The sequence below is a fragment of the Nerophis ophidion genome, linkage group LG10, assembly GCF_033978795.1.
Source record: "Nerophis ophidion isolate RoL-2023_Sa linkage group LG10, RoL_Noph_v1.0, whole genome shotgun sequence".
Lineage (NCBI taxonomy): Eukaryota > Metazoa > Chordata > Actinopteri > Syngnathiformes > Syngnathidae > Nerophis > Nerophis ophidion.
In genome coordinates, this window is record NC_084620.1 from 14,345,785 (window position 1) to 14,367,290 (window position 21,506).

A 21,506-nucleotide genomic window follows, 5' to 3' on the forward strand; every position below is an offset into this window, starting at 1 on the left:
ACAATACGAAGGTCCTGCAGTCCTGGGTTCAAATCCAGGCTCGGGATCTTTCTGTGTGGAGTTTGCATGTTCTCCCCGTGAATGCGTGGGTTCCCTCCGGGTACTCCGGCTTCCTCCCACTTCCAAAGACATGCACCTGGGGATAGGTTGATTGGCAACACTAAATTGGCCCTAGTGTGTGAATGTGAGTGTGAATGTTGTCTGTCTATCTGTGTTGGCCCTGCGATGAGGTGGCGACTCGTCCAGGGTGTACCCCGCCTTCCGCCCGATTGTAGCTGAGATAGGCGCCAGCGCCCCCCGCGACCCCAAAAGGGACTAAGCGGTAGGAAATGGATGGATGGAGTAGCAGCAGTGCTGTTAATTCTGCCTAGTATCCATTTTTTAAAGACAAAGTTTGTGAGTCGCGAGTTGGGTTTTGTTTTTGGGTTGTTTTTGGTTGCTCATTTGGGCTAAAGCAAAACACGACTGTGCCGGTAGATAGTTTGTTCTTTCCTTCACAGCATTTTCTGGTTATCGTGCCCCCAGTCAACTTGGCACGCCTCCATACACATGCATGCAAATGACGCATGTGCTACTACATTACAGCCCAGACTGACGAGACAGTGGGAGAATATGTGGTAGAATTAGTGAGTATATATATATATATATATATATATATATACATACAAAACCCCGTTTCCATATCAGTTGGGAAATTGTGTTACATGCAAATATAAATGGAATATAATGATTTGCAAATCATTTTCAACCCATATTCAATTGAATGCACTACAAAGACAAGATCATGGTTTTCAAACTCATAAACTTTATTTTTTTTTTTTTTGCAAATAATAATTATCTTAGAATTTCATAGCTGCAACGCGTGCCAAAGTAGTTGGGAAAGGGCATGTTCACCACTGTGTTACATCACCTTTTCTTTTAACAACACTCAATAAACGTTTGGGAACTGAGGAAAGTAATTGTTGAAGCTTTGAAAGTGGAATCCTTTCCCATTTTGTTTTGTGTAGAGCTTTAGTCGTTCAACAGTCCGGGGTCTGCGCTGTCGTATTTTACGCTTCATAAAGCGCCACACATTTTCGATGGGAGACAGGTCTGGAATGCAGGCGGGCCAGAAAGTACCCGGACTCCTTTACTATGAAGCCACACTGTTGTAACATGTGGCTTGGCTTTGTCTTGCTGAAATAAGCAGGGGCGTCCGTGATAACGTTGATTGGATGACAACATATATTGCTCCAAAACCTGTATGGACCATTTAGCATTAATGGTGCCTTCACAGATGTGTAAGTTACCCATGCCTTGGGCACTAATACACCCCCATACCATCACAGATGCTGGCTTTTAAACTTTGCGCCTATAACAATCCGGATGGTTATTTTCCTCTTTGATCCGGAGGACACCACGTCCACAGTTTCCAAATATAATTTGAAATGTGGACTCGTCTGACCACAGAACACTTTTCCACTTGGCATCAGTCCATCTTAGATGATCTCGGGCCCAGCGAAGCCGGCGGTGTTTCTGGGTGTTGTTGATAAATGGGTTTTGCTTTGCATATTAGAGTGTTAACTTGCACTTACAGATGTAGCGAACAACTTTAGTTACTGACAGTGGTTTTATAAAGTGTTCCTGAGCTCATGTGGTGATATCCTTTACACACTGATGTCGGTTTTTTGATGCAGTACTGCCTGAGGGATCAAAGGTCCGTAATATCGTCTTTTGCGTGCAGTGATTTCTCCAGATTCTCTGAACCATTTGATGATTTTACGGACCGTAGATGGTAAATCCCTAAATTCCTTGCAATAGTTCGTTGAGAAATGTTGTTCTAAAACTGTTCGACAATTTGCTTACAAAGTGGTGACCCTCGCCCCATCCTTGTTTGTGAATTACTTAGTATTTCATGGAGGCTGCTTTTATACCCAATCATGGCACCCACCTGTTCCCAATTAGCCTGCACACCTGTGGGATGTTCCAAATAAGTGTTAACTACGAACAATGCGATTAATCGCGATTAAATATTTTATTCGTTTGACAGCCTTATTATTACAGATGGAAGGTATTTGACGAACGTCAATCATTGTATGATGTTTGTTAGTGTTTGATAGAATTTTAAGTCTCCAGGGATTAATTCTCCTAAACCTAGCAAATTTTTTTTTTTTATTTGACAACTTGGGAAACTTCACCAGGCTTGGACAAGGAAGGGACTGACAGATTGATAACTCATTAATCCTTCTACTATATTCCTTGTTTTATTATTACAGTTGACTCAAAATGGACAAATTATTTGAGGACAGAGTCAAACCAGAATCTTGGCTTTGAGAGTTTTTGTCCAAAAGTTGGTGCCAATGGAAGCCTTGAGCACTTAAGTAAAAAGCACTGGCTGGCACAAAAGGAATTTCTGTTTTGACCGGCCCACGTTTTTTCTTCTTAAGCTTTGAAAAGTAGCACAAGGAGAAAAACTCCAACTCCAAAAAGTCAAAGACAAGTGGAGAAAGAAGGGACGACAGCGAAAAAGAAGAATTGACATGCCTGCAGCTCCTGCCGCCCACCAAGTCGTTAAATCTGTCTATGATCTGAGGAAGGAAGGCACAAATGAACAACGGATGGAAGCGTCCACATAATTCATAGCGTCGGAAGGCGGTGTGGTGTGCTTTGAAGAGCTGCCAGATCATCTTTTGTTTTTGTGCCCATATGTGTTTTTCCCCTGGAACGCCGTCTCATCCTTTGACATCAACCAGCGAGGAGGGGGTGTTTTAGCGCATCCAGTCCTGTCACTTCCGATAAAGCGTGAAACACGAGTAAACACCACGTCAGCACCAGACGGCTAAGTTGTTTGTGTTTTTTTGTTGGAGAAAAAAGGTCCATTTGAGACAAAATGGATTATTAAAGACAAGAGCATTTTCTGGACAAGGGCGAAAAATGTTTCGCTTGCTGGAGGATATGTTTTCTGGACGTTGTTGTTGTCCGTCTAATTCCCACTGGAGTTTCCCCATACTGACGTTTGTTTACCCTACAGCTAAAAATGCTACAAGTGCGACTAAAAATAATGTGGATGTTGCTTAAATAGGTTCATTACGTCTTCTTATTCATATACTTTTTAAAGTTAAACGTTAAAGTACCACTGATAGTCACACACACACAGTAGGCCCATGAGCAGGCTTTTCGAATGTTCTTGTAATCAGCCCATATTTTCGATGGAATCTTTACCTGAGATGTTTTGACTGTCATCTGCAGTCTTCCTCAGAAGGGTCACCTGACCCCTGTGACGTGTTGCCTATCAGCTGTTCTTACAGATAAAGATTCCATCTGATTTACCAAAAAATTGGTGTGATTACAAGAACATTTGAAAAGGTATGTGAATGTTGTGGTTTTCCCTACAACTAAAGTGGTACTGGTGCTCTATTTTTACAAGCTGTTGCGGGTTTGCAACGATTAAAAACAGCAAAACAGTGCAGGGAGCTGCAAACAGTGCCAGTCCCTCCCCTTATAAGTAAAAACTAGGTGGTTGCTCTGTTTTTAGTTAAAAAGTGTGCCTCCTCCCCAACTAAAACTGGAACTAGTTGCATCAATAGCTAAACAAAATTCCAGCTTTGATTCTCTGCTTTTCTTGCTAATTAAAGGCCTACTGAAACCCACTACCACCGACCACGCACGCAGTCTGATAGTTTATATATCAATGATGAAATATTAACATTGCAACACATGCCGATACGGCCTTTTTAGTTTACTAAATTGCAATTTTAAATTTCCCGGGAGATTCTTGTTGAAAACGTCGGGAATAATGACGCGTACTAGTGACGTCACGGACTGTAAGGAAATAGCGCTACACCAAACTTGGCTAAAAGTCGTCTCTGTTCATGGCGTAATTACACATTATTTTGGACATCTGTGTTGCTGAATCTTTTGCAATTTGTTCATTTAATAATGGAGACTATAAAGAACAATGCTGTTGGTGGAAAGCGGTGGATTGCAGCTGTCTTTAGCACCGAGACACAGCCGGTGTTTCTTTGTTTGTTGTGAAACGGAGCGGTCAAGCGAACATGTTTTCTCTACGTCAACCAGCATGTTTTTGGATGGGGAGATTGTGATATATATCTTACCGGAGACATCAATGGATTATTCGTCATCCTGCAGCAGCTGTCATGTCAAAAAAGGCAGCTGTGAGCACGGCTCCTCTGCTTCTCTCTGAGACATTGCGTGTTGACCGCAGCCACCCGACCTCGAGATATGCCTTTACAATCTTTAAAATCTCACTAAAACACTATTAAAACATTAAGCAGATAAGGGATCTTCCAGAATTATCCTAGTAAATGTGTCTAAAAACATCTGAATCGCTCACAAAGCAATCGCCTTTTTTTTTTAACTTTATTTTTTTATTTTTTTATTTTTTCTAGTCCTTCGCTATCAATATCTTCAGCCACGAATCTTTCATCCTTGCTCAAATTAATGGGGAAATTGTCGTTACCTCTGTCCGAATAGCTCTTTTTGTTGGAGGCTCCTATTATAAACAATGTGAGGATGTGAGGAGCTCTCACACGGGTGACGTCATCGTCTGTGACTTACGGTAAAGGCAAGGCTTTTTTATTAGCGACCAAAAGTTGCTAACTTTATCGTGGATGTTCTCTACTAAATCCTTTCAGCACTAGTAGGGGTGCAACTAAAAACGGTACAGGTGCACCATTCTCCCCCCCCCAGCTCCGGTATTATTAAAATTTAATTGAGCTTGTCTTCGTTTCCCTTAATATGTCCTGCCATTTTCCTCACCTCTGTTCTGTCTGAGCAACAACAGCGTTGTGCTAAAATGTCATATTGCCCACTCCAAAAATGGCAGTGTCTGTCTGCAGCAAGCAGCGGAGATTAAAAGATTAATAATTTAACCGCCAGTTATGACTCACTTTTTTTTTTAAATCCAGTCCACCTTTTATCCATCCATGCATCTACCGACTTCTTCTGTGTCTCCTTAGTGACTCGCCATTATGGTGATATGACGGAGGAGGTCAGGACGGGGCGTGTCATTTAATTTTAGTCGTAATTGCAGCGATCCGCCAGAACTCGGATGAGTCTTTTGTCGCCGGTTCAGGTCGTTCAGGTCGGGGTCTAACCAATTTCTTTGGAGTGATACAATCGGGATTCCGTTTAGGGCTAATTGAATCAGATGTGAATTATCATCTGGGAGGGTAATTTGATACGTTAACCCGGAAACATTGAATACAAACGAGGTAAGGTCTGATCTACAGCAGTCTTCATGTTCTTGTTTCATTTCTAGATAAAGCTCTGCTATTTTTCAATTCATTGTCAGTTATTTCCAACATTCAAATGTCCATCTTTTTCCTTTAGTTCACGTGATGCCAACTGAAACAGTTTATTTAAAAAAATCAGATACATTTTATTATTACGGTTAACGTACCATTTAAAAATATGGTGCACAGGGACATTGAAATATCCACGATTACGAAAAGCCTTTTCTTGAAATTCATGTGACGCTGACTGGGAATCAATCAATCAATCAATCAATCAATCAATCAATGATTATTTATATACCCCTAAATAAATAATGTCTCAAAAGGCTGCAAAAACCACAACGACATCCTCAGTAGGGCCCACATAAGGGGAAGGAAAACTCACACCCAGTGGGACGTCTGTGACAGTGATGAAATGGTTTATAGAAAAACAAGACATAGTTGAACTCTTGTCACACTATTTAATGACAATATTTTTGTATTTGCAGATTGTAGCATGATAACATGTTTAAAGTGTCTCAGATTTAATTAGGTATGTTATTAAAATTTAGTAACAATGAAAATATCTAACCAACTAATAAATTAAACAAAAATGGACACGAGTACAAATTACAGTAAAGAACAGATTTTTTAAATGTAATGTGTCTTTTTTGCAGAATCATCTACAAAACGTTGTGTAGTTTGTGTAAATAAAAAGAGAATACAATGATTTGCAAATATTTTTTAACCTATATTCAATCGAATAGACTGCAAAGACAAGATATTTTATGTTCGAACTGAGAAGCAACATTTTTTTTTTGTGCAAATAATCATTAACTTAGAATTTAATGGCAGCAACACATTGCAAAAAAGCTGGCACAGGGGCATTTTTACCAGTGTGTTACATGGCCTTTCCTTTTAACAGCACTCAGTAAATGTTTGGGAACTGAGGAGACCAATTTTTGAAGCTTTTCAGGTGAAATTCTTTCCTATTCTTGCTTTATGTACAGCTTCAGTTGTTCAGCAGTCCGGGGTCTCCGTTGTGGTGTTTTAGGCTTCAGAATTTTAATAAGTTAAGTTTAATAAGTTTAATAAGTTTTAATTTCCCTGAGAGAACTCTCCTGAAGGAATCAATAAAGTCCTATCCATCTATCTATCTATCTATCTATCTATCTATCTATCTATAAATCTATCCATCTATCTATCCATCCATCCATCCATCTATCTATCCATCTATAATGCACCACACATTTTCAATGGGAGACAGGGCTGGACTACAGGCGGACCAGTTTAGCCCCCGCACTCTTTTACTATGAAGGCACGCTGTTGTAACACGTGGCTTGGCATTGTCTTGCTGAAATAAGCAAGGGCGTCCATGGTACCATTGCTTGGATGGCAACATACGTATGTTGCTCCAAAACCTGTATGTACCTTTTTAGCATTAAGGGTGCCTTTACAGATGTGTAAGTTACCCATGGGCACAAATACACCCCCATACCATCACATGAACTTTGCGCCTATAACAATCCAAAACTTTCTTCCCCTCTTTGGTCCGAAGGACACGACGTCCACAGTTTCCAAAAACAATTTGAAATGTGGACTTGTCAGACCACAGAACACTTTTCCACTTGGCATTAGTCCATCTTGGATGAGTTCAGGCCTAAGGAGCCGGCAACGTTTCTGGGTGTTGTTGTTAAATGGCTTTCGCTTTGCTTAGTAGAGTTTTAACTTGCACTTACAGATGTAGCAACAAACTGTAGTTACTGACAGTGGTTTTCTGAAGTGTCCCTGAGCCCATGTAGTGATATCCTTTACACACTGTCGCTTTTTGATGCAGTACCGCCTGAGGGATTGAAAGTCCGTAATATAGCTTACGTGCATTGATTTCTCCAGATTCTCTGAACCTTTTGATGATATTACGGACCGTAGATGGTCCATCCATCCATTTTTTACCGCTTATTACCTTTGGGGTCGCGGGGGGCGCTGGTGCCTATCTCAGCTACAATCAGGCGGAAGGCGGGGTACACCCTGGACAAGTCGCCATCTCATCGCAAGGCCAACACAGATGGAGAGACAACATTCACACTCACACACTAGGGCCAATTTAGTGTTGCCAATCAACTTATCCCCAGGTGCATGTCTTTGGAAGTGGGAGGAAGCCGGAGTACCCGGAGGGAACCCACGCATTCACAGGGAGAACATGCAAACTCCACACAGAAAGATCCCGAGCTTGGGATTGAACCCTGACTACTTATTAGGGGCAGCATGGCGTAGTGCAGGGGTCGGTAACCTTTTTGGCTGAGAGAGCCATACAAGCCAAATATTTTCAAAAGTATTTCCGTGAGAGCGATATAATTTATTTATTTTTTAACACTGAATACAACTAACTGCGTACATTTTTAGGAAAGACCAACATTTTTTGAGTGTAATAAGTCTCTTATTCTTTTTAATAACATTGTTATTCTGAGGCTAACAGAAAATATGTAAAATACTTCTTACCATTAATGCGACTTCTTGAACAGGTGCGGTAGAAACCAGATGGATGGATGAAAATGCATGAGAATGTTTTATATTTTGAACGTTATTTTTGACACTGTGATTACCAGCGTAATTATTCATTACTTACCGTGTTAAGCAATGTCAGCTAAGATTTATCTGAGAGCCAGATGCAGTCATCAAAAGAGCCACATCTGGCTCGAGAGCCATAGGTTCCCTACCCCTGGCGTAGTGGGTAGAGCGGCCGTGCCAGAAACCTGAGGGTTGAAGGTTCGCTTCCCACCTACTGACATCCAAATCGCTGCCGTTGTGTCCTTGGGCAGGACACTTCACCCTTTCCCCCGGTGCCGCTCACACTGGTGAATGAATGATGAATGAATGGTTGGTGGTGGTCGGAGGGGCCGTAGGCGCAAACTGGCAGCCACGCTTCTGTCAGTCTACCCCAGGGCAGCTGTGGCTACAAATGTAGCTTACCACCACCAGGTGTGAATGAATGATGGGTTCCCACTTCTCTCTGAGCGCTTTGATTATCTAACAATAGAAAAGCCCGATATAAATCTAATCCATTATTATTATTATTATTATTATTATTATTACTCAGGACCTTCGTATTGTGACGCACTAACCACTCTGCCACCGTGAAGCCTGTAGATGTGGAAATCCCTAAATTCCTTGCAATAGCTTGTTGAGGAATGTTGTTCTTAAACTGTTCGACAATTCGCTCATGCATTTGTTCACAAAGTGGTGAGCTTTGCCCCAACCTTGTTTGTGAATGACTGAGCATTTCATGTAAGCTGCTTTTATTCCCAATCATGGCACCCAATTAGCCTGTTCACCTGTGGGATGTTCCAAAGTGTTTGATGAGCATTCCTCAACTTTCTCAGTCTTTTCTGCCACTTGTGCCAGCTTTTTTGAAACATGTTGCAGGCATCAAATGAGGTAATATTTGCAAAAATTAACAGTTTTCCAGTTTGAATGTTAAGTATCTTGTCTTTGCTGTTTATTCAATTGTATATTTGTTGAATATGATTTGCAAGTCATTGTATTTTGTTTTTATTCACAATTTAAACAACGTGCCAACTTCACTGGTTTTGGGGTTTTTAATTTGTTTCTAAAATAAAAGAGACAAAAACACGCAAACTTAAATCTGTTCCACTTACAGCAAAGGAAAAAACAAAACATTTTGTTGGGCAATAGCAAACACTTTCAACCTGGGAAAAGTGAGTTTCAGAAATGCACTTAGGATGAAAAAATATTGGATTCCTTGTGTCATTTGATGTTGTTCATGCAGAACTGTGACATTTTTATGCTTTTCCTTGCAGCTGCTGGCTTCGTCTGGACACTTACTTCATTTGGAGTTTCATCGGACCAGCAACCTTGATAATTATGGTAAGCCCCGCCCCCTCTTAACACTACAGTATGTTCATTAACCCCACTTAACCTGCAAACGCTCTGCAGAGATCGGATTTTTTTCTTACTTTTTTTTTCAAGCAGCCGTCGAAGAAAACGAATGAGGGGGAATATATCGTACTTTGTCACCCAGCTGCAAGTCGCAGGGAGTGAACTCTGCTCAGTATGCGGCGTTACAGTAATCCGCCCAGCGCCACGATGATTGATTTTGTTCTCAGAGCTTTTTTCTTCGTCGTCGCCTCACATATCAGGCACACACACACACACACACCCACACACACGCACACAAAGTTGTCTATTGTATCGCAAAAAGTAAGATTTTTAAACTAGGACAGTTTTCATTTCATTGATATTTTTTCTTATCATTTATTGATCCAAAACCACCTTTTCCGTGAACATGGGGCAAATTGTATGGAATCACTCTTTGTTTGGCATTCAGGCACGCTCTAATAATTCTTTTTTAAACATGTTTTTGTGGTCGATCTTTTTTCATCAAATGCCAGATCAGAGTCGCGTCGAGCAGGCATGCAATTTCTTGACATCTTTTTTTTTTTTTCAACATTCTTCAAAGATATCCTGTAAAATGAATAAGAATGGATAGTGGTTCACTATCCCAAACTTTGATTTTGTCAATTTAATTATTGCTTTATTGGGCCTATTTTCATTATTTAGCATCAACGCAACATGTTGATAACTACCAACACAATAGCAGGGCACATTGTTTACAATAGTGCCATTTTTAAGGGGGCTGAAGCAGAAGCCCTAAATAATTTTGTCTGATTTTTATTTTTTTACCAAACATTGCAAAAAAATACGAAATAAATATGCAGGAATAAACAATAATATAATCTGTCATTATTCATTGTGATTATTATTAATTTGAAGACCCTTTGTCAGCACTTATTATCCAATCCAATCTGTTCCAACAGTAAGGCCCACATTACTAAACTGAAAACCCAGTCCATGTTTTTACTGTTATCTTAGCAAGGTCGAGTCAGACTGCAGCTCGTCCTACAGTGTTTACGGGAGTAAACTCAGAAGTAGACGTGTGTCAATTCTAGTCGTCTCAGTACTGCCGCATTTTTTGCAATATCAAGGATTCTGTGCAATCAAAGTCAACATTTTCTGAATTGCAGAGAACATTATAAAAGAAGATGTCTCCTGCAGTTTTTGCCTTGACGTCTGCTTTGAAGAGCTTTGATTGACGGAAGTTCCTAAAACATTTTTTTCGCCTGTTTCTGCTAATTTCAATTCACTATTCATTTTGTATCATTATATTTTGGGGAATATTGGGGAATATCAAGGATTCTGTGCAATCAAAGTCAACATTTTCTGAATTGCAGAGAACATTATAAAAGAAGATGTCTCCTGCAGTTTTTGCCTTGACGTCTGCTTTGAAGAGCTTTGATTGACGGAAGTTCCTAAAACATTTTTTTCGCCTGTTTCTGCTAATTTCAATTCACTATTCATTTTGTATCATTATATTTTGGTGAATAATGTACACCAATAATATATACCATAAGCGTCATCATTATTTGCCATTAAGCAACTAAAGCTGTTCACACTGAAGTTTCATCATAACACTATCTGATTGATTTGTAAAATGTAACTCATAATAATGTCAAGTATATTGCTGACAGAAAAAAAACTTCCATACTGTATAGTAATCAAATAACATTAATACAACTTTGCAGTAAAGGTGTGCTACTTAAAGGGCTACTGAAATGAGATTTTCTTATTTAAACGGGGATAGCAGGTCCATTCTATGTGTCATACTTGATCATTTCGCGATATTGCCATATTTTTGCTGAAAGGATTTAGTAGAGAACATCCACGATAAAGTTCGCAACTTTTGGTCGCTAATAAAAAAGCCTTGCCTTTACCGGAAGTCGCAGACGATGACGTCACCCGTGTGAGGGCTCCTCACATCCTCACATTGTTTATAATGGGAGCCTCCAACAAAAAGAGCTATTCGAACCGAGAAAAAAACAATTTCCCCATTAATTTGAGCGAGGATGAAAGATTCGTGGCTGAAGATATTGATAGTAAAGGACTAGAAAAATAAAGTAAAAAAAAAAAAGGCGATTGCATTGTGAGCGATTCAGATGTTTTAGACACATTTACTAAGATAATTCTGGGAAATCCCTTATCTTTCTATTGGGTTACTAGTGTTTTAGTGAGTTAAAATAGTACCTGATAGTCGGAAGGGTGTGTCCACGGGTGTCTTGACGCCAGTCTCTGAGGGAATTAGTCACGGCAGCAGCAGCACGACAGAAGCTCCGCTGATCTCCGGTAAGAGGCGACTTTTTACCACAATTTTCTCACCGAAACCTACCGGTTGACAAGTGGTCGGGATCCATGTTCGCTTGACCGCTCTGATCCATAGTAAAGCTTCACCTCCAGGAATTTTAAACAAGGAAACACCGCGTGTTTGTGTGGCTAAAGGCTAAAAGCTTCCCACCTCCATCTTTCTACTTTGACTTCTCCATTATTAATTGAACAAATTGCAAAAGATTCAGCAACACAAATGTCCAAAATACTGTGTAATTGCGCGATGAAAAGAGACTACTTTTAGCTGCTAGTGGTGCTGCGCTAATATGTCCCCTCCAACTCGAGACGTCACGCGCACGCGTCATCATTCCGCGACGTTTTCAACAAGAAACTCCGCGGGAAATTTAAAATTGTAATTTAGTAAACTAAACCGGCCATATTGGCATGTGTTGCAATGTTAATATTTCATCATTGATATGTAAAATATCAGACTGCGTGGTCGGTAGTAGTAGGTTTCAGTAGGCCTTTAAACATAATTGATGTAGTTTAATAGCCTGAGTGTTATTTTAGAGTAGTGGTTTGGGGGCTCTGAAGGCCTGGATGCACTAACAGACTCATAGTCAAAAAGGCAAAGTTCTATGTTTTTTTTTAATCTCCACTTTTGTTTTCACCAGGTTATTGTGATAGTCCAAATCGCCTATACCTACTGGCCAGGTGTGACCTGTGGGCCTTGAATTTGACGCCTGTGGTTTAAATGCCTTAAATGAACATTACAGTAATACCAGGAAACTAACAATATTGCTTTTCAACAATTTCAATTTCTTCAGTATTTGCTGTGTAATTCTAAGAAAGTAACAAGTTTTAAGCAAAAAAATGATTGCAAGTGCAAAGATTCTGAATCAAATGGGTTGTGCACAGCCAACGTGTCTTTGAGTGGAAAAAGTGGCAAGAAAGTTTAGTTCCACCGGGACCTCTTCTGTTTTCAGGTCAACGTTTTTGCGTGCAAGCTTTTTCATGCAACAACACTGTCCTTATGTGTTTGGGCCATCTCATGCTCGCTAAATATGACTGAAGTTGTCTTACACTTCCACTTTCAACCATTGAGATGTATTCATTGTTGTGTAATTCTAATACAGTGCCAAAAAAATCAATTCAATCAATCAATCAATCCAGTGGTTCTCAAAGGGGGGTACGCGTACCCCTGGGGGTACTTGAAGGTATGCCGAGGGCTACGTGAGATTTTTTTTTTAAATATTCTAAAATACTTCAACAAAATATGAATGTAAGTTCATAAACTGTGAAAAGAAATGCAACAATGCATTATTCAGTGTTGACAGCTAGATTTTTTTGTGGACATGTTCCATAAATATTGATGCTAAAGATTTTTTTTTTTTTCTTGAAGAAATGTTTAGAATTAAGTTCATGAATCCAGATGGATCTCTATTACAATCCCCAAAGAGGGCACTTTAAGTTGATGATTACTTCTATGTGTAGAAATCTTTATTTATAATTTAATCACTTTTAGTTAATTTTTTAGCTTTTTTTTCCAAATAGTTCAAGAAAGACCACTACAAATGAGCAATATTTTACACTGTTATACAATTTAATAAATCAGAAACTGATGACATAGTGCTGTATTTTACTTTTTTTTTTTTAAACCAAAAAGGCTTAGGGGGTACTTGGATTGAAAAAATGTTCACAGGGGGTACATCACTGAAAAAAGTTTGAGAACCACTGAATCAATCAATCAAAAGGTGTGAGCGAAAATATCTTGCATGGGCAAAAAATTCTTCAAAGCTAGTGACGGCCCTGAACAATACAATACATGTCCGTAATGTCCAATCTCCATTAAATTACATGGATTTTGTCCTTTAAATCAGTGGTCCCCAACCTATTTGTATCCGCGGACCGGTCAACGCTTAATAATTTGTCCCGCGGCCCGGGTGGGGTTGGTGGGGGGGATCCTTTTTTTTTTTTTTTTTTTTCTTTGTCATGAAAAAGGGACGTATTTGTCATGAAAAAGGGAGGTTTTTGTTGTTGGTGCACTTATTGTAAGTGTATATTGTGTTTTTTATGTTGATTTAATAAAAATAAAAAAAATAGATATATATATATATTTGTTTTTTAATAAAAAAATATAAAAATTTCTTCTGCGGCCCGGTGGTTGGGGACCACTGATTTAAATTATGTGTGTTGAAACGAAACACAATCATGCAAAAGTCAACATTAGAAGAAGAAAACTATCAACAAGAGCTAAGTAGCGTGCCTAAGATGCAAATTTGTGATGTTTTGCTTTAGTCTTTAGCACATTAAAAATTCTGTCATTACTTTTGGAAATATTTTATTATTGCAGCTTTATGTAGACAGTTGTCTTTACAACCATACCATTGAGTACATGTTTTGTGTCTGTAACAATTGAATGTTTTGATGCGCAAAGTGAGTCAATTAACTTTATAAAATCACACATTTATGAAGTTTTGCTGTAGTAATTAGTGTAGCATTTTTTTTTGTAATTTCCCGCATTTGAAGAAGAAAAAGAGGAAGAATATCAATGATACATCCAGACGGAATTTGGTGAAGGGTCTCGCTAAGAATGAATATGGAATCGTTAGAATTAGCAGAAGAAAGCCTTCAGCTATATGCTACACGAGCAGAGACTAAATTTAAGCCTTCAGGCTGAGAGGTATGAATAAGTCAGGTGGAAACATGCATCTGTCATCCTTTCATCGTGTTTTTTCCTGTTGTACCGTCACAGAGATTTCCTAGAATTTTGCGCTCTGTTTGGCAAAGTGGGGGCGTTCCGTGCCGCGGCATTGGCGGCAGGCTTTGAGTGACAAAGGGATTTTAAAATGAATAGTGCATGCTTTCATTCTTTTTTTTTTCCTTCTGTCTCCAGCTCAACGTGATCTTCCTGGCCATCGCGCTCTACAAGATGTTTCATCACACGGCCATTTTGAAACCAGACTCCAGTTGCCTCGACAACATCAAGTAAGAGAATTGGATCGAAATTCCTTTTGAGAGACATCTTTTTTAAATGAAAGACAAAACGCTGGTGTGACTCATGGCGCTGTAGCTTTTTATACTCAACTTTTTTTTCAGCCTTTCCTTGAATGAGCTTTCCGAAAGCCCATTCAAGGAACTTCACAAGGAATCAAAGTGGTCAAGAAAAAAAGCAACAATGTCTTACAAAAAAAAAAAACAGACAAAGGGGAGCTGCCACTGTTCGTCACAATTTGTTAATCATTTGTTACAAATACATATTTTCATTTTAATTCATTGTTAAAAATAATGTTTGGTATTCTTTGCAACAATTTTATATTTTGGTCCTGATGGCTACATCTGGCCAGGATCTTCAGCTCTTGCTGGATCGGTCCATAGCCGAGTGTGAAGCGATTGGGATGAGAATCAGCACCTCCAAGTCCGAGTCCGTGCTTCTCGCCCGGGAAAAGGGTGGAGTGCCATCTCGGGGTTGAGGAGGAGATCTTGCCCTAAGTGGAGGAGTCAAAGTACCTCAGAGTCTTGTTCACAAGTGAGGGAAGAGTGGATGGTGAGATGGACATGTGGATCGGTGAAGCGTTTGCAGTGATGTGTACCCTGCATCGATCCATCGTGGTGAAGAAGGAGCCGAGCCGGTGGACAAAGCTCTCAATTTACCGGTCCATCTACGTTCCTATCCTCACCTATGGTCATTAGCTTTGAGTTATGACTGAAAGGACAAGATCATGGGTACAAGCGGCCAAAATGAATTTCCTCCGTCTTGTGGTGAGGCTCCCTCTTAGAGATAGGGTAAGAAGCTCTGTCATGCTTGGGGAGCTCAAAGTAAAGCTGGTGCTCATCCACATCGAGAGGAGCCAAATGAGGTGGTTTAGGCATTTGGTCTGGATGCCCCCTGGGGGAGGTGTTTAGGGCACGTCTGACCGGCAGGAGGCCACAGGGAAGACCCAGGACATGTTGGAAAGACTACGTCTCCCGGCTGGCCTGGGAACGCCTTGGTATCCCCCGGGAGGAGCTGGACGAAGAAGCTGGGGAGAGGGAAGTCTGGGCTTCCCTGCTTAGGCTGCTGCCCCCGCGACCCGACTTCGGATAAGCGGATTAACATGGATGGAATATGTCCATTCATTTGAATGGGAATATCTTAGAAATTGGGGAATTTTGGGAATTTTTGAAAATATTGTACAGTAGTAAAGGTTACAATTGACAATTGGTATATCAGAACTCCTGGAATTTCAGGGAAACCGGTATTTTTAGGAAAAATAAAATGGGTAACTTTGTTGTCCTGATTATGTTAAATGTTTTGATGGTGGAATGGATGGAAAAAAAGTGAAAATAGGGCTTTGAAAAACGGGAATTCTGGAAATTCCTGAAATTTTTCGCAACCTGGAAATGTGCTACTTTCAGGTGCCAGGATGAGTGAAATGTGTTCAAAGTGGAATAGTTGGTTGAAAACATTTGGAAATTGTGGCAAAGAAATGCCCATTCATTGTCAATGGGAAAACATTCTTGGAAATCTGGGATTTTTATTTTTTGTTTTGAAGAAGCCCCAACGACAATTTAAAGTCTTCAGATAGTCCATAACCGGCTTAGTCGTTAGTGTTCGCCCTGAAATCTGTAGGTTGGGAGTTCAAACCCCGGCCGAGTCATACCAAAGATTATAAGAAAATGGGATCCATTTCCTCCCTGCTTTGCACTCAGCATCAAGGGTTGTAATTGGGGGTTAAATCACCGCTGCTGCCCACTGCTCCCCTCACTTCCCAGGGGGTGATCAAGGGGATGGATCAAATGCATAGAACAAATTTTACCACACCTAGTGTGTGTGTGACAATCATTGGTACTTTAACTTAACATTATTTTGGAATGTGGGATAAGGCCATAGAACCCGGAGAAAACCCACGCACCGGGAGAACCTGCAAACTCCACACAGAGATGTCCAAACAGAGATTTGAAGACATCTCCCCGATCTCCTGACTGTGCGGCCCACAATGCTAACCATTATCGGTTAGCCCCTCGGTGCGGCCCATTTTTGTGAATTGTAAATATAAAATTAGCATCAGTATGTATCAAATAAGCTACAGTATATCTTAATTTCCATTCATTATTTTATATATCGGTTCAAACGTTTTATATGAGTTAGGTTTTTACTTTGTTAGTGTTATTCAAAATGCAATTAATTAAACATATTTCCACTGCAGCCCGTTTAGGCAGCACTCTAGCTGTCCATGAGTTTAAGTTTCAAAATCTGCGTAATTTTAAGTTTTGATTTATTTTGATTAAGTTTTCTATTGCCACTGCAGCCCGTTAGGGCGGCAAAAAAAGCAGCTTTTTTAAATGATAATTTCCCCTCATGGTAGTGTATACAATTTAACCTTTTCAATTAATTTTTGTACAGAATGTATTTTTTTTTTTTGTACAATAGCTAACACATAATACATATTACCGTTTCCCTCATTATTAAGCAGCTTTTCTAACACGTCACTCCCAAAAAAAATGATTCCGATTTTAACCCCTTTGAACAGCGTCTATATCTCATTTGGTAAGCCATCCTTGGTGTCATTTTCTCTCGGTATTGACCTGCCGGGAGCTTTCCGTGGTTATGATTTATTACTGTGGCCTCCTTTAAAGCGGCCATCCAGCTAGCACGGCAGACCCCTGGGCGCCTTCCCTTTGAAGCCGAAAGCGACTTCAGTAAAGTGCGCCGCTGTGTTCCACCTGACCACTGGGGAAAAATTGCATCTGACGGGTTTTGCAACTGTGGGGAGGGGACCATGGCTCAGGAGGTACAGCGAGTTGTCCAGTAACCGGGAGGTAAACGGTTCAAATCCCGCTTCCTTTACTGTTACTGTATGTCCTCGGTCAAAACACTTTACCGGAGATCCATCAAGAGGAGGAATTTCACTGTCCATTGTATGTTCCTATTGTTGTATTTCATCATAAGCCAGTCAACGTTGAGCGGGTGATCCCAGGCTAGCTATAATGCCTTATTTACATTTTTCTTCCTTCATTGAATGTAACTGCTTATTCACAACCATGTATCATGTTATGATTTTTGTTCCAGTTTCATCATGTTCTTTAATTTCTTCTCATACTCTGTTTCTTCTGACATTTTTCTCTGGTTTTCATCTTGTTTTTGTTTCATTTTAGCCGCCGTTATTACGACGGATGTGTTATAGTAGAGTGGCACTGGTAAGAGTTTTTTTTCCTTGTAGATTAGAATGGATGTTGTGTTTGACGTGCTCCCCACCAACCTTCCCCGACACTCTGACTTTTCTGAGTACAATTGTCGATGTATGCGGCTCTTAAGGTTGAGAAGTGTTTTTTTTTCTTAGTTTTTTTTTTACAAAGTAAAACAAAAGTCCACTTTCATTAAATCCAACACTAAGATAATTTATTTCTGTATCACTCGTGAGCCTGAGTGATGAGCTGCAACACTGTTCAAACATTCAGCATTTTAAGAAATTGAACAAATCTAATAATTTGGTTCGGTATAGTGAGGTCTCGGCTTATTTTGAATATGAGTATAAATAACTTACAGTGGGGCAAAAAAGTATTTAGTCCGCCACCGATTGTGCAAGTTCTCCCACTTAAAATGAAGACAGAGGTCTGTAATTTTCATCATAGGTACACTTCAACTGTAAGAGATAGAATGTGAAAAAAAATCCAGATATTCACATTGTAGGAATTTTAAATAATTTATTTGTAAATTATGGTGGAAAATAAGTATTTGGTCAACCATTCAAAGCTCTCACTGATGGAAGGAGGTTTTGGCTCAAAATCTCACGATACATGGCCCCATTCATTCTTTCCTTAACACGGATCAATCGTCCTGTCCCCTTAGCAGAAAAACAGCCCCAAAGCATGATGTTTCCACCCCCATGCTTCACAGTAGGTATGGTGTTCTTGGGATGCAACTCAGTATTCTTCTCCCTCCAAACACAACAAGTTGAGTTTATACCAAAATGGATACATGGATGATACAGCAGAGGATTGGGAGAATGTCATGTGGTCAGATGAAACCAAAATAGAAATTTTTGGTATAAACTCAAATTGTCGTGTGTGGAGGAAGAAGAATACTGAGTTGCATCCCAAGAACACCAGACCTACTGTGAAGCATGGGGGTGGAAACATCATGCTTTGGGGCTGTTTTTCTGCTAAGGGGACAGGACAATTGATCCGTGTTAAGGAAAGAATGAATGGGGCCATGTATCGTGAGATTTTGAGCCAAAACCTCCTTCCATCAGTGAGAGCTTTGAATGGTTGACCAAATACTTATTTTCCACCATAATTTACAAATAAATTATTTAAAATTCCTACAATGTGAATTCTAGGATTTTTTTTTTCACATTCTGTCTCTTACAGTTGAAGTGTACCTATGATGAAAATTACTGACCTCTGTCATCATTTTAAGTGGGAGAACTTGCACAATCGGTGGCTGACTAAATACTTTTTTGCCCCACTGTATATGACTTACTTATAATATATTGGCCACTGTAAGCACATTGTTCTGGGCAAATTGAGTTATGTGGATCCAGATGAATGTGATACAATGTGGTTCAGAGGAAACTGGATACTAGTTATAATACTAACTGTGTAAAAAAAGGGAGGGGTATTTATACATCTTCCCATTACCCTTTTGAGATATGTTTAATTTAATTTAATATAATTTTCTTAATTTAATTTTCTTTTCTTTTTTTGTGAAATAATAATATTGCCATTGAGCACAAGACTGTTCAATGGAGATATATATGTATGTATATGACATACTCAATAAAATAAATACATTTAAACGTGTGTCACCGAATAAGGTAAAGAAAGTGTTAGAAGTGCAGAATAATTAACATATTATTAAAAATGTCAAATAAACAGTCAATGTAAGTGGTATTATTATCTTGTAGATCCATATTTATACAGGTTTTTATTATAGCGCAAATGAGTACACAAATAATGACATTTGAGGGTAAATCTGTTCAATTTTTTTCATTAAAATTAGAGCATTGTGTGCTCACGATCTCATATCTGCATGTTCTCCTGATGTCCTCTATTTAGAGGACGGCGCCCACCACTGCTTTGATGAAGTACCTCTCCCACCGGGTCATTATGGTACCAAAAAAAAAGACGGCAAATTCATAAATCACCAATTTGGCCGCACACCTGACCCATTTATTAGCGCTTTAAACAAGGTCTGCCCATGTTTACGACTGCGTCTGTGAGTACAGATATTGGTGGTGCGTTGCCAGTAAATCACAAACAAATCCAAAAAACGGCAGGTAGGAGGTGTCTTTGTCAGAAAGTTGATCCTGTGAAGTTCCCTTTTGTTTTCTCCCCGCTTATCTCTAATTGTGGATGACACTTTTCTTTTTTTATGTTGCTCAGCCATCAGGATTATGAACCTGAGATCAAGTAAGAAGGAAAAAGAACACTTTTCCCCCATGAAAAAAGGCCATCTTTCATTTCCCCTCCATATCAGCGCTGCTCCCGTGGAACCATTAATGTGATTTACGGCGCTAAAGGTCAAAATGAGCGCTGAGCTAGCTGACAGACGCGGCGAGTAAAGATTAGTTTTTAAGTGGCACCTGTAGGAATACACTGTAAAATTTAGTGCATCGACGTAATAATTCTACATGAAGACAAACAGGATCAACAGAGATTCTGCATTGACATCGAGAAACGTTGTCTTGGAAGAACGGTTTCTTTTGGGCATAGGTTTGATTTTACAAGCAAGTTAGAGTCATAAAAACGCTACAAAAATAAATGGCGTATTTTTCGGACTGTAAGACGCACTGTCGATGAGCAGGTTTATTCTGCTCTATTGCCATACATTAAAGGGGTCATATTATGATTTTTTTTTCCACATTTAAAACATTTTGCTTGTGGTCTACATAAAATGTGATGGTCAAAATGTTGCATAGAATATGTTTTATAGACTATCTTAAAACTGCTTTCTGACCGTCTCGTTTTGTGGCCGGTCTTATTTATGTGCCTCCACTTCGACAGCATCTTCTCTCTGTCATATTTTGTTGTAGTTTTTAGCGCTTCCATAGCGAGTCTACTGACCGATATAAGTTAAAACTTTATGCTACTTAATATTAGAAAAGACAGCATTGGAGGATCGGCTCCCCACAATAAGAGGATAAAGAAAAATAAAGAGCTTATTGACTACGGCATGGACTACAATGGCAGATGCACGCACATTTTTGGGACTTATGCAGATCCCAAATACACAACAGCAGGTACTAATAGGTAGGAAAAGTCAGTTTTTGCATAAGAAGTCGAAACCAAACGGCAGGTAATGTCTCCTAATAGGTGTCATTTTTTGGTTCTTATCCACACACCATCATGATACTATGTTGAAGCACAATACGTCTGATTACCGTAACCATAAGGCTTTGACAATCCATTAAGTGATGCGGCTTTGTAGCTTACCATAGTAGTAGTGAAACATGTTGACACATTTTTGAGTGCATAGTGTAATGATCTATATTCTCAATGAAACATCAAAGCTTTGGTCTTGCTTGCTTACCAGTACTTGCTAGCATCATTTAATAAACAGGCGTCTATTTGCAGCCGGGTTGTAAGGCGCTTTGTCGATATTTGAGAAAATGAAAGGATATTAAGTGCGCCATATAGTCCCAAAATCCCCAGAATTACAGAAATTTTGTAAGAGATTTGACGTAACACACGAAAGTTTGTAGAATGCTTTATTTTGAAGCTTAAAAACACAGTAAACTACTCTGTAGCTACCTCAATCGTACTTGTGTCTCTTTGTAATGTCTAAATTAATAGGTTTTGTAGAAAATGTTTATGTCCGCGATTAGCGCAGTAAAAATGTCCTAACTTGTAGTTTAATTTTTATGGCAGTCTATGGTGGTTTTCTGTATACAGCCATAAAAGTAGGTAAACCATTTGTGAATTTAGCACCTGAATGTAATGTCATTTTAATCTTTCTAAAATTGATAGTTTTCGAAGCTTTGTACAGTAAAACCTTCCTCTGGTTTTTCCTGGTAAAATAAAGTTAAGTATAAACATTACACTACATTGACCTAGTTACTGAAAGTTGATTGTTTTTTGTTGTATATTTGTCATAACACCAGAATTTTCTAAGCATGCTCGGCGAATATTGTA

The 21,506-nt window shown here is 39.4% G+C and overlaps 1 protein-coding gene across 12 annotated transcripts in view; it reads left to right on the top strand.

Annotated features, from left to right (window-relative positions):
- The window catches only part of LOC133560244 (adhesion G protein-coupled receptor L3-like), a 422,550-nt gene that overhangs the window by 376,495 nt on the left and 24,549 nt on the right, over positions 1-21,506 (top strand). For 7 of the 12 annotated variants that reach the window (XM_061912548.1, XM_061912556.1, XM_061912545.1 and 4 more), the window contains exons 18-21: positions 9,032-9,098; positions 14,287-14,378; positions 17,529-17,570; positions 19,758-19,784. In XM_061912548.1, coding sequence (XP_061768532.1) covers positions 9,032-9,098; positions 14,287-14,378; positions 17,529-17,570; positions 19,758-19,784 — 228 coding nt within the window. The remainder of the gene's footprint in view (positions 1-9,031; positions 9,099-14,286; positions 14,379-17,528; positions 17,571-19,757; positions 19,785-21,506) is intronic. The other 5 variants (XM_061912551.1, XM_061912555.1, XM_061912557.1 and 2 more) reach the window with 1 other exon arrangement.